General features: G+C 40.8%; 2 protein-coding genes across 4 annotated transcripts in view; one reads left to right on the forward strand and one right to left on the reverse strand.

Moving 5' to 3' along the window:
* TTC38 (tetratricopeptide repeat domain 38) overlaps positions 1-5,290 on the forward strand; it is a 29,854-nt gene extending 24,564 nt beyond the window's left edge. For both annotated transcript variants that reach the window (XM_081005603.1, XM_081005604.1), the window contains exons 13-14: positions 593-666; positions 3,784-5,290. In XM_081005603.1, the coding sequence (XP_080861729.1) occupies positions 593-666; positions 3,784-3,877 (168 nt within the window). In that variant the 3' untranslated portion in view covers positions 3,878-5,290. The remainder of the gene's footprint in view (positions 1-592; positions 667-3,783) is intronic.
* Positions 5,291-7,146: 1,856 nt separating this feature from the next.
* Positions 7,147-14,049, reverse strand: part of LOC308477150 (protein mono-ADP-ribosyltransferase PARP12-like) — a 28,624-nt gene continuing 21,721 nt past the window's right edge. For both annotated transcript variants that reach the window (XM_081005482.1, XM_081005481.1), the window contains exons 10-13: positions 13,779-13,866; positions 13,256-13,386; positions 11,931-12,082; positions 7,147-8,585 (exon numbers count right to left, since the gene is read on the reverse strand). In XM_081005482.1, the coding sequence (XP_080861608.1) occupies positions 8,074-8,585; positions 11,931-12,082; positions 13,256-13,386; positions 13,779-13,866 (883 nt within the window). In that variant the 3' untranslated portion in view covers positions 7,147-8,073. The remainder of the gene's footprint in view (positions 8,586-11,930; positions 12,083-13,255; positions 13,387-13,778; positions 13,867-14,049) is intronic.

A 14,049-nucleotide genomic window follows, 5' to 3' on the forward strand; every position in this document is an offset into this window, starting at 1 on the left:
TATTCTGTTTCCCTATGATCAGTAGCAACAGGTATCGCGTGCACTGCCTTGACCCCGCGCGATGTCAGCATGCAATGTATGCATTCCCCATGGAGTGTGCACATGATGTAAGCACACCTTGCTGTGTGCATGCATGATGTCAGTATATCCCGCAGTGTGGTCGTGCCGTGCATGCATGCCCCATAGTGTGCTGACATCACCACGGGGCAGGCTGATGTGTTGCTCAGATGCCCCATGGTGTGTGCATATGGCCTTTGTGGAACTTTGTGAGGAGTGTCCCCTTCATTGAAAATTTTAAGGGGGCCCTCCTACTTGGCGTGCCTGACAGGTACTATATAACAGAAGCAAATTGGTATTGTCTGATATTGAGCCCTTGGTTGCCTTTGTTGAATCACTGAGCAATGTACTCAGGGAATTTGGGCTGCAATATTAATTTACTGTTCCATGTGGTATTTAAAGGAACTAACAGGCAAGTGAACACAAAAACAGTAGCAAATCCAAACTATACTTATGGATAAATGGTTAGCAATTGGGATTTCTCTCCCAATGCCAATCCCCCATAACTTATCTTGTGGTGTTATCTTTTTTCCAGAGAGATATTTTTGCCCAGTTACTGATTCATGCTGCTTTGAAATGTAAATCTAAAGCTAACCAAAAACTTGCTAGGTAAGTGCCACCTTCTGAAAAATACAAATTTCTGTTTATTACTTGAATTAAGCATTGGGATGTATTCATAAATGTGGGGGGTGGGTGGCAATGGCCAGTGAAGGGAGGAAGGATGGAATCTGCCCAGCTGAAGCAATTTTGTTCTATTGAAACTATGGCAGCCCTACCTGTTTATATCCCCTTAGGGGGAATGTGAATGTTCTCCTTATGTTAACCATCAGCTGCAGACTTCTGCTACTGATCTAATAACTATACAGCAACACAGAATTGAGGGTCAGAGTAGGTTTAAATCAGGGGTTGGCAACATGTGGCCCATGGGCCAGATCCGGCCCACGAAGACCATTTTACTGACCTACGAGCCGCCCGCTCAGCAAGTCCTCTGCATGCTGTGCTAAACCAACGCAGTGCAGTGTGGGGACTCGCTGAGCGGCACCGGAAATCACATCTGCGCACACGCAAATACCAGAAATCACTTCTGCACATGCCCAGGTGCCGAAAATCACTTCTGTGCAGGCGCGATTTTCAGCGTCTGGGCATGCACAGAAGTGATTTCCAGTGCCACAGACATGCACAGATGCAATTTCCGATGTAGCGCTGCGCTGGTCCGGCCCACAGACAATCTCTGTGGGAGTGATCCGGCCCATGGCTGGTAAGCCTTGCTGACCCCTGGTTTAAGTGGTGGTTTGACTGATGCTTTTAAAATGTCACAAGGAGTAAAGCACAGTCACATTCTGGCTTCCACTCTCTTTAACTTTTATATTAATGATTTGGCGCCTTATTTAGCCAATGCAAACTCCCCCTTTCCAGTAATATTAGGAAGAGAAAGATCTCCATATTAATGTATGAAAGTGATTTAGTGATCCTCTCTCTTCCCAACTGAGTCTCAAAAATATCTTGGAGGTGTTCAACATTTACTGTAAACAGGAAGGTCTGTCTATAAATTACTCCAAGATTGTGGTTTTTGGCAGGCACAATCCTAGTTACAGATGGTGCTTGGATCAGCAGTCTATAGAACAAACTTCTTCATTTAGATATCTGGGTGTACTCTGCAATGAAGCTCAAAGCACAGAAAACCACCGGGGCATTGATAAAGTTCTATTACAATACGGGAGGGGAGCTGATAGAACCTGCCGACCAGGCACCAGGCTGGTGAAAGCTGCTCTCCATATGCTTATCCTGTAAGGAAACAAAACTCAGCCCCCTTTCTCCTTTTCTGCCATGGACTTTTTTATCATGCCCTTCTAGGCAGTTCAACACATTGCCATTGTGTTGTGTTTCTCTCTCCCTTCTGGATGATATATATGGAGATATGTTTCCAGCAGGAAACTAGGAAGAGTGCTCTGGTTCACACCTTTGGTTCCAACTTGCTCCATTGCCCCTGGTCTCTCAGGTGTTCCAGGGAGGGTTGTGTCCCCATCCGGCATAGGCTAGGTCCACTACTCAGTCCTGGCACCCAACAGAACTAGTAAGTTTTGAGCTCGCTGACTCAGTGCACTGTTGTCTGATAGGGCTGGCTGTCCCCTGACTTGCCGGGAGAGAAGCACTTTGAGTGGGGAGGAAGCATCACTGTGAGGCATTTTAAACACTCCAAAAAAGAAGCAGAAGAGGAAACATTGAGTGGTCTGCGCTTCCTCCCTTCTCACCACGTTCCACTCAAAGCAGAGAAATGTAGATCTTGTACATGACATTCTGACAACACACATTTCTCTCTTTTCAAAGAGACTTGGAAAGAAGAAGCTAAGCATTATATTTCGCTCACACTTTATCTCGCCCTGCTTTTCTGAACATTAAAAGTGGTTCTGTGTCACAATACCCTCAAGAACCCATTTTGTCATGACTGCTATAATATTACGATTGCAAAATACTGGAAAAGCAATACAATTCCAACAAAAGGCGAATAATTACTAAAATTAAGCAAATATCTTGAATTGGCGAAACTAACTGAAATAGTAAGAAATCAATCAAGTGAAAAAATCAGGAGAGAATGGGATGTCTTTATAAATTATATGAAGAAGGTAGGTTCCCCAAATTACGATTGGCTCAGTCTAGATTAAAAACTCCACAGGTAAACAAATTATCTCTCCACAAAGTTTAAAATGACAACCAAAAAATATGAGATTATGGGAACCATGTAGTAGTTGAAGGAAGTAAAAAAGAAATTCTCTTTTTCTCTTTTTCTCTTGATATTTTTTTTTCTTTTCCTACTTTTTCTTTTTTGTATTTTTGTATTTTTCTTTTTATTATTCATTTTTTGGTACATGTTAGTTAAGGTAATTTGTATTATTTGTATAACTGTATTTCTTTTTGTTTGTATGTAATATCAATATTGCAAATAAAAATTAAAAATAAATGTTTGCTATAATATGCCAGAGGGCCCCAAACAATAGTGTGAATAACTGCTCAAGCAAGATTCCTCATGTTGCACTTCTTTGGGTGTATTATATAGTACAGTGGAACCTCGTGTTATGTCCCGTCCCCCTTGCGAACGCTGCGGGTTACGAGCTCCGCTAACCCGGAAGTAGATGCTCCCGGTTGCGACCTTTGCCCCGTGCAGAAGTCGCACGCCAGCAGCAGCGGGAGGCGCCATTAGTGAAAGCGCACCTCGTGTTACAAGTGGTTTCAGGCTGAGAATGGACCTCCAGAACGAATTAAAGTCGTACCACTGTGGAGGTACCATTGTAGTACATCTTCTACTCTTAGATTTAATGTCATAGAATTGGTAAGTGCTTTATCACTAGGGGTTTTTGTTTGTTTCACAGATGTAGATGAAATATCGATAAGATGCCGTGGTAAGGTAGCACTGCTCCTAACGTGATTTTTATTACTATATAAATCACTTTGGAGCTTCTAATGGGATGCAGTTCTCAAAAGCATTAAACTAAGTAACTTGAGCTCTTAATGGAGAGGCTTTTACAAAAAACAGTAACAATGGAGTGGGCCTGTTAACTTAGATGAACATTGACCAGTCAAAGGATTCTGTTCAGGGAAGTTTTAGTGTCTGATGCTGTATTGTGTTTTTACTATTTTTTGCTGGGAGCCACCCAGAGTGGTTGCCACACCCCAGGCAGATGGGCAGCAGATAAATATATTATTATTATTTATACTCTTCACCTTCAGGTGCCTCCTTCTAGAACGTGATGAGCTAAGACCAAATTCACCATTGACTGAGCGACTGTTGCGGAAGACCACAGCCCTTCATGCTCTGGGATAAACCTCGGAAAAGCCTTGTTGTTCAACAGATTCGTCATCAGCTTTACTAATCAACAATTTCCTATTATGGCAAGAAGCAAACGACATTGAGGAGACACTATGTTGCATTTTTTCACTTCAGCTTTTGCACCACTTTCATAAAGCGCATCTGCATGTGCGCGGGTCGCGTTTTGCTGCTTCCGCACATGCACGTGACGTCATTTTGACCGTCTGCGCATGCGCGAGCGGCGAAACCCAGAAGCAACACGCTCCGTTACTTCCGGGTTTCCGCAGAGCGCAACCCAAAAATACTTATCCTAAAGCGTATTTATTTATGACTGTTTCCAGAATAGCATGGGATGAAGTTGTATGGTATAACTGGGAAACTAATGCACCAGTACTGTAAAAACTGCATTGCCTTTGTGCCTTGGCAGCCTCAGAAACTATTATCATGATGCAATTAATAGTTTGGGGACTACAGGTTGAATACACAAGTTTTGTAATACAAATTTTTCCACATGGTATCTCCAAAAGTGCCCCGGGTATGCTTGTGAATATATCTTGTGGACAACCTTGGAGTATGGAAGTGTTTTCTTTCATTTGGGGGGCAGGGGATTATGGCAATAGTTGCTTTACGTTATTTCCCTGCTCTCTTATCATTTGTAAACTGGAAAATGCGTATCATATAGTTACAATGTTCTCTTCTTAACTAAATTGTGTGTAAATCAACAAGAGCAACTGTGGATCTGATCTGATAAAATAACATTTTTTTCATTAATGCCTGTAATTTCCAACAATATTTTTATGACTAGGAATTGATGCCATGTAGTAAAAATAGCCTTGTTTTTCGCAAAACATTCAATGCCCAGAATTGTAGTGAGTGTTTGTTAATCATGCTTTGGCGGGGGCGGGGGAGCGGTACTGGAATAATTATGCAAACTATAATTTTATTAATAATTTTATCTTCTGTTTATGCATAAAAATTGTTTCCCATTGACCACAAATATCTCCATGTTTCTGTTTGAATAACATTACCTGTGCCCGTCTTACCATACGTTTTGGACAATGAACATTTTATGTAATTCATTAATGGAATGGAAATTTGTCACTATAATTGCTGCTTCCCAGGGTAGAAATGAAACAGTTCTTTAACAAAATTTAATTTTTGGATATACAGTTCAGCAGAAGCTCTCATTCAGAGCAACAGATAAAATTTTATGAGCATATACATATGATCTTCCAGTGGTTCTTTTTTTTTTTTTTTGCGCCAGCTCCTCACACTTTATGCGCTTCTTCCTACATTAGGTTTGTGGTATGAGAACTGCCGTGTGCTGCCTTCCTGTGACACATGGATAGCATGAGAATACTCAGATGATGTGGGAACAGCATTTTACAAGCGCTCATCTGAAGAGGCCCAGAATTTCTTTTTTATTAACACTTAACACCTTGCAAAAACTAATCCTCTTTGGTCACTGAAAAATAATACAATAGAAAAGCCATGTTTTTTTAAAAAAACAAGCAACTAGCAAACACAATCTCATATGTAGTGATAAAATCACCAGCATCTCTTTTGAATGTGGTAATAAGGACAAAGTACAGGTTATAGAGGAAGAAAGGAAAGAGACAAGGCTGCTCTTACTGTCTAGTCTTGACTGTAAAGATAGAGATTACCGTATTTTTCGCTCTATAAGACGCACCAGACCACAAGACACACCTAGTTTTGGGAGGAGGAAAACAAGAAAAAAAATATTCTGAATCTCAGAAGCCAGAACAGCAAGAGGGATCGCTGCGCAGTGAAAGCAGGAATCTCTCTTGCTGTTCTGGCTTCTGGGATAGCTGCGCAGCCTGCACTCGCTTCATAAGACGCACACACATTTCTCCTTGCTTTTTTGGAGGGAAAAAGTGAGTCTTATAGAGCAAAAAATACAGTACTTGTGGGTTGGGATTTTTTAAAAAAAAGAGATTTATTGATTTCCAATATATAACAATTACAAGAAGGGTTATCAGTATTTTATATAAGGATGCAATAGTTCAACAAAATCATCTATATAAAAAAATAAAGATATCACATTTTTTGGACACATTATTTTTGGACACATTATTTTTGGTCTTGATTCCAGAAAGCAGCAGAGAGGGCACTTGGAGGCGTTTTAGTGTGTGTTGCCTAGAACGTAACCCCTGTGAAAGTGGAGTCTCGCCTGTATTTGTTGACTGTAAAGCCAGTTTACACCCTGTATACCAATTTTTCTCATTTGTTCTCTCACTTTCTGAAGTTCTCTTCCTGTCATCTAAGAAAAGTGGATGCAGTACAAAAAGTATCCCTGGTGAGATTGAAGGAGCTAATTTAGGAGCCCACGTATTCCCTACCTTCAGATCTGCCTTCGCAAATGGATTAGTTATAGAATTAAAAATATTTTTATTTTATATTAAAAATGGTAGATTTAGTACTCTATATATTTCTACCAGACTCCATTTGCCACCCTTTTATCATTTGCGTTACGTATTACTCCATTTATATTTTGAATATGGCTAGGTAATAGCCATATGAGGTCAAGCAAGACTCCCGAGAACGCTGATAGATCACAGCAAATTGTAATCTGGGTCTTTTACCCTGGTGTACAAAGTTTACTATAATATTTTCCCCTTTTTTGAAAGATCCCAGTTGAAATACTAGTGAACACATTTTCTTGTCATGCTCAATACATCCAGACTACTGCAAACAGATTCTCCCTTCGGGAATGAAGGCCTAATTTGAGCCTTGACTCTCCTATCATGAACGTGTTGTACATCTATAAAGCTGGTGTTTTCCTGAAAGGATAAAGCTGTAGCCTCTGATGTAAAGTCATTTCCTCCCTCATTAAACTTTTCCGGAGGAAGGTTCTGATTTTTTGTTGACGATGACCTACCACGGAAAGCAGCATTGGGCCACACATGCTATAATGGCCTTTTTATAGAAGGCACTCTCTCTGGAGGTGTAGATGTAGGATTTGGGCTGGCCCAAGCTTATTGTGATATGGAAAAGATAGTCATGGGGAGGCATTGACTAAAGCTTATTCATGTAGCATTGGTTCTGGCCAACCTAAATCTTAAGATCCTCACCTTTTTTAAAAAGTAGAGAAAGAGTGGAATGGAAATTCAAAACAGGACTATTATCTTATTCAGTGTTCCATTCTTTTCTTTGTCACCACCCCACTGCCTCAGTTACCACTAGGTTGGGGCTTTTTGGCACTAACCACAAACAGATTTATACCACTCACAGATGTTCTGGGAACAGAATTGTTAACAAACCAATAAAATTTCAAGTAATTTTATTAAAATCAAAAACCAAGTATAGTCTTTTTTATGCATCCTATCAGGGTTGTGCACTGAAGCTAAGTTGCTGAGCACCTTTGGACAAGAAGTTTCATGTCAAAAGTCTTCTGCTGTGCTAATTAATAGGAAACTATTTTTCATGTATAATTATGTGTATCAATCAAAGGCACGTAATAATATTGCTCAGCTAAAATACTAAAGGGAAGAAACCTTTTGCCATCCAACACTGCTTATTAATTTTCACAGCTTAGGCCAATGAAATAAAGAGTATCGCAACCAGCCAAGTCTTACGCTTGACAGGAGGTTGTACTGTGCCGTAATGCACAGGAATATCTTTTGATACAACCATTCGGAATATATCCCTGGTACAACGCAGATTAATATTAATCTAGTAGGACAGAAAATAATGTATCAGTGTGTCCTACCATATTTGACATATGAAACATCATCCATAAAAGATCGTAAGACATTGAAATCTAAGCATTCCAATGGCTTTAAACTTATTTTTATTTAACATATGAAACCATTAATATACATTAAAAATGCTGCAATTTTACAGCTTCGTCTATAATGGACTATTCAGTTATCCATTTTTCTCCATGCAGTGTCCTTTAGCACTGACAACTGATAAAAACTGAATATCCAATTCCTATCTTCCTCAAGAGCAATGATTCAGCATTTCTTATCTGAAGAGATCTATTGCTTCCGTAAAACCTTCATGCAGTGTATTTTAACACTGCTACTTGATACAAACTGAGTATCTGATTCCTGTCTTCCTACAGCAATGATTCAACATTTCTTACTTATCCGAAGAGACCTATTGCTTCCCCAAAATCTGATTCATTACAAAACAAGACTTCAGTACGTAAATTACACATAACAGCAATGAAAATGCCATCTAGTTGTCTATGATATAACACATTTCTTTTCTTCTTCTTTGTTGTTGTTGTTGGCAGCCATCTGTCTCGGGAGGTAGGTGGGAGTGGAAGTGGAAGTTGCAGCGCGTGCTGTGGCTGTGGCAACCGACACGGGAGGGACATAATTTGTTGCGGCCGGCGGAGATGAAGGCACCCACTGGTGCTGCTGCTGCAGATACACTTGGGTGCTGCTCCTGCTGGAGGTCGTTCCTCTTGCTATGGTTACATAGCCTGACGGTCTGTCTTCACGATAACAGATCAGATATGCAGGATAAATCTGAGGCTTCTCAAATATGACAAAAATTGATGGGTCTGCCACATCATTCACGCAGCTGTCATAACAGTTGATCATGCCACTGGATTTTTCTGGGGGACGAGTATACGCTGCATTCCCCACAACAAAATCACCGACCAGAACCTGAGCTACAAACATTGCCTTCACCTTTGCATCCCGTGGACAGTAGTGGTGGGAATAGGATGCATCTCTGGCAAAGTAGCTTCCTAGGAAGAAGCAAGGGGCAGGGGTTCAAAATGTTAATTCCATACACATACAGTTGAGTGCTGTTAACAGAGCTGACACAGGTTTGGACAGCTGACACTTTATGCAGCTGAAGACATTTCAAACCACAAGCGTTTTTGATAAGTCTTTGGGAAAAAGTTAAAACCAAAAGGAAGTTAAATGAAAGCTTTCCCTGTGTGGAGCAATTAAAAACATAGACACTAGAAGTACTTGGTACTCCATGCAGTAATAGTCCCCAGATTTTAATAAATATTTTAACATTGAATTAATAGATTTGTAAGCTGCCTTGATATGGTTTGAGATGGTATATAAAATAAGGTGATATCTAAACAAGCCATTCTCAGAGTAGATCCATTCCCAGTCAAGGCCATAGCTAGGGTGTGTGTGAGGTGGGTCCCCGCCAGGGACGGAGGTGCAAAATCAGCCAAAAATATGTCCATAAATAAAAATATTTATTATTGCTTCATAGGAAAAGGTTTGAAATAGAGGGTGAATTGAATAGGGGGGGTTGGAGGAGAGGCAGAAAGAAGAGATAATTTGTCCCTGGCTGGGGGCGCAATCTGGATGGTTCTGCCAGGGGCGCAAGATCACCTAGCTATGGCTCTGTCTCAAAGAATGAAAACAATGAAGTTATTTGATTCCTTTGGTTTCCATGGGTCTATTCCGAGTACAACTAATGTTAGATTATCACCCATTTTAAATAAAGTGAATAAAAATACTAGTTGAAATTAGTCAGCTGGGCCAGTCCATGGTCAATGGCAACTGTATAGTAAAATATCTGAGCATTATGTGCTATATTTTAATATGAGGGAAATCATCGCATGAAGTGCTGAGCGAGTCCCTTCCATAACTCAATATACTGACAGATCCAACCCAATCCCGCGGCTGAATGAGCAGATTTTGTGCTGGCCTAGGTTGAAATTCTCACTCTTCCAGGAAGCTCACTAAAGGACCAGGGGTCAGCCAGTCACACTTACTCCACGGTTGTAGCGAGGATCCAAATGGCTAACAGCCATGTACCTGCCGCAGTAGCTCACTGGTTACTTCAAGGCTGGATGGCTGAACTGCCCTGGACGTGATGCAGAAGCAGCAGCACAACTGCTGGTAGGAGGAGACCTTGTCAGCATCTAAGCCCTGTGCTCAGAGATCTGTGCTGCTGGCCACTTTGCTACTGGGCCAAGTTCAAGGTGTTGCTCTTAGTATATAAAGCCCTTAACAACTTGGGACTAGACTACCTATGAGCTTGCCTCACCCCATACCTGCCCACTCAATGGCTTCTAGAGGTGAAACTGGCATTACTACAGGTGCCACATAGTGGTCATTCTGCACTGATAAGAGCATGGTTGCCTATCGGGGACTTTTTTCAGGGCCTGCTAAAAAGCTTTCTTGTTTAGACAAACCTACTCAGATGCTTAGAAAGTTCAGGTAATTTAAATCTGTTCTAGTATTTTAACTTTTGCATATTTTATAGTATGGTTGTGATTTCTTCTTGATTTTACAGTTTTATTTTTAGTAAAACATTTTCAGGCCTTTTACAATCGAGCGGTGTATAAATTTTATTTTTTTAAAAATGTACAGCCACCTGGCTTCTTGGAAGGATAGGATACTAAAAAAGTATTTTTGAAAGGCATTGTGAAGTGCAACGATGAGCTTGTTAAAGAAATCCTTCCTTTACACCACTGTTGGGGACTGTGATTACCAATCAACTCACTAGGGGACATTTAAAAAGAATCCCTTCTTTACCATAAGATGGAGCATGAGGTGGTAGAACAAGTCTGTGTCAGTCAGAGCCTTGAACAGACTATGTTTTTTTCTCACATAAAAGCTATGAAACCCACGTATGATTGATAGGCAGCACTTTCCAACATACAGTTCCCGGAAGTATCCATTGGAATACTAAGTGTGAACGGTCCATTAACTGATTTGCCTCACATGCAGCCCACTATTCTAGTTCTGCATCTGACTGATTTTATTTTATAGAGGATGAGATCAAACTATGAAAAATAGTAAAATCAAACTATATAAAAATGAGGTGACTCTCGTTTAAATCCTGCATTTGTTTCAAGGCACCTCACACCACCAGTCCTTTGATGTAGGCTGGGAGACTAAACAATGGCTGTCCCAAGGGCAGCTCATCAGTCTCATGGTTGAACAGAGATAAGAACCAATCGTCTCTCCACCACAATGGCAGCTTATCCCAAAGTGTGACTTATCACATCAGTATGTTGTCCTTTCCACAAGGAACTGAGTGTGCCAAAACAGGACGCTCTCCCACTGCATCCTCACAACATCCATGTCAAGGAGGTGAGGCAGACAAACAATGACTGGGCCAAGGCTGAAACATGTAAGCTGGATGGAAAGAAGATGAACAGTACAACCCTCAACTGTCTCTTGTTACATTTTAGAGTGTAAACGTCTCTGGGCAGGGACCTGTCTTGTGCAACTCTACATGTCTTCTCAGAGCAACTTACTCCTATGTAAGAGCTTACAGGATTTGAATCTTCTTCTAGGAAGGGCTGGTGCTATGCTGTTTTTATAGTAATTACTTGTATAGTTTTAATATATTGGGGGGGGGGGGAGGGAAAGAAATCTTTCAGTGCCTAATTGTTTCCCTCCCTAGGCTTTTAGCTGTTCTTATTTTTATCTGTAAGCCACTAAGAATCCCTGTCAGGGGAAAAGGTGGGGTATAAATTATAATGTAATGTAATAATATATCCTATCATATCATATTTTAAAACCAACAATAGGGCACATTGAACTCATAATTTAAGCCCTTTTAAAACCCACTTGTTTCAGTGAGAAAGACTGGTGTGTGCTAAGTGCCCCTGAAACCAATGGGACTTCACACCAGGTGGCGCCAGATGTTGCTCAGCTACAGGCCCTAACATTCCTGATCATTGCCCAGGGCTCAGGAGAGGGATGACTCAGCCACCTGCTTTGCCATGCCACCTGAACAGGTCACAGGGCTCCCAGCCACCGCTGATGAAAGGGAGTTAAATTGGAAGAGAGGTGAAGTCAGCACTCACATCACTCTCCTCTCTGTTTTTGGGGTGGAGGGTGAACTGTACGTTGACAGGTTTTTAATCATACCTGGCCATCACAACTCCAAAATCTGCTCTTTCAGATTTTAATTTCCTCAACTTTCACATCACAGACAGGAACAGATCCCTAAGGGAAATCATCATTGATCTAAAAAACATCCTTTCAAATGGGAAATACCCTTGTTTATCTCTCTCTTCCCTGGAAACTCCTGAAGCTTTTTAATTTCAGTTTTTAGCAGGCTTCTACAGTGAGCTTGCTGGTATCTTATTTAGCACTCTACATACCTTTTCCATAGGCTGTTCCATTGGTTCCACAGATTCTCCAATCAAAGTTGTCACTGCAGATGGCCTCCAAGCTAGAAGGATTAGTCCCATGGAACAGAAGTCTCTCATCCACTGTCTTTCCCCCATTTTTCTTCTTCATCTGTTCTTTTTGCCTAGAATGAAACAAACGTTTCTCACTTCCTGTTGACGTTTAGGCAGGCAGCAACCATTGCCCTCTGCTGGAGTGATGGGCCAAATCTGCCCCATGAATTTGGATCAAATGAGATTTGAAGGATTCCTAAACACTCTGGGAGTTTCCAGCTGGCCAGTTTCTATCAATGCCCTGGTCTCTCTGTGAAAGGTAGATGAGTCAAGCAGTAATCACTCCTCAGGGCCATCTTCACCAGTTTAGTAGGGGAGATAACCAGAACAAATGGAAAGCGCCAAGGAAGTCCACCTGAGCATAGGTAAGAGCTCAGTACTGAGCTATCACAATGAGAGTAGACAGTACTTTGTTCATTTATTTTTTACACAACAACTGTCTCCCCCATAAATTCTTGACTGTAATACAATGACACTTTCACATATGTGTTTCATTCTGCCAGCAATATGAAAAGATTAGCATTTATGGTACAGTTTACAACCCCTCACCCTGCACTGTTATTATCATCTGCATTATTATCTCCATCATGACCTAGGAAAGTGTCAGCCCAGAGACGTCCTTGATAGGCATTGTGTTAATAACCTCACATGACGGATGCACTGATGTCAGACTGCGTGAAATGAAATGGCAAATGTTTGTGGAAACAGATTCTGAATTCTATGCCATATTCTGTGCTTTTCTTGCTTCTAGGGAACCACAGCACTGGAACTACATTTAATCTAAAGCAAGTGAGTTACGTTTTGTTGTTTACAGTGTGCCCATGTCTAGAACCAGGATTAGTGAGTTATCCAGTTTTGTCCTCAAAGCTTTTTTTTTTTTTACCCAAGAAGGTGAAGGTGCTAAGATTTAAGAGTCCATGCCAAACTTCATATGATGCAGGCAAAGTTATCAGCACCAACGAGGTTGTACACATGAGGTGCATGAACAACCTGACTATAGTTGGACTATTGTAGTTAAAAAGAACAGAAGCAGTTAAAGTTTTAAGCTTCGCCCCTCTGCTGTTTGCCATTCAAAATTTAATTCCCCAAGTTGAGAGACGAAGATTTTGAATGAGCCACGCGGGAGAGAAATTGTTGGAATACTTTAAAACTCCTGATCATATGCTGCTTTTCAGTGATTAATCAGTGATTAAACATCTGGTTTGCACTGTTGACTAGGATAATGTGATAAAATAGAAACAAACCATTGGAAGATTTGCCAAAGGGACGGATTCTGAATTCTTTTTAGTTTATCGATGGCATAATTGCTCATTGTCTTTTGAAAAAGAGTCTCAATCTTAGTATATTCAGGAGACGTCTTGATGACTTCAACAGCCTAAAATGAAAGGTATCACAATGTGTTGAAGGTATTCCCATGGCCCCAGAGAAAACTGACTGTCTTCAATTTAAAAAAAAAAATTATATTATTAAACAGTTATACATTATACAAAATCCTAATGTGATACACAATATCATTTAATATATCAGTGGTTCCCAGTCTCCCACCCACCGATCAGCTGACAGAAATCTTCACTAAGAAATCCTCTACACAAGGTCTTGCTCCTTGTCAGTCACTGTTAGTTCAGATCCCACATGTGTGTATGTTTGCGTTTGTAATTTTACTAAAGAAAAATGTAACTATCTTCTTTCTAGACATAGACCGCATTAATGACATGTACAAGTGTCAGCCTAGAAAAATTATATCCTTTCCTGCAGTAAATCAGTTACCTTGTACCCAATTGCAGGTAGTGCTGATTTATCCCAGGTGTTTGGATAGTCTGTGAATGGAGTAGACGCTGGAGCCTGATTTGTGTGGCTGGAGGGAAGAGAGAGAACATATTTGACTGCAGCTTCTTTTTCTCTAAATGCAGCAGCTCCCCATGGCTGCTGCCACTTGCAATAAGAAACTGTTTTATCTGTAAACATGACAGCTGACGTTATGTTTGATTTGTATATTGCTCTTTTTCACAATACAGTGGTACCTCCAGTTGCGCATGGG

This window comes from Podarcis pityusensis, assembly GCF_964106645.2.
Source record: "Podarcis pityusensis genome assembly, chromosome: 5".
Classification (NCBI taxonomy): Eukaryota; Metazoa; Chordata; class Lepidosauria; order Squamata; family Lacertidae; genus Podarcis; species Podarcis pityusensis.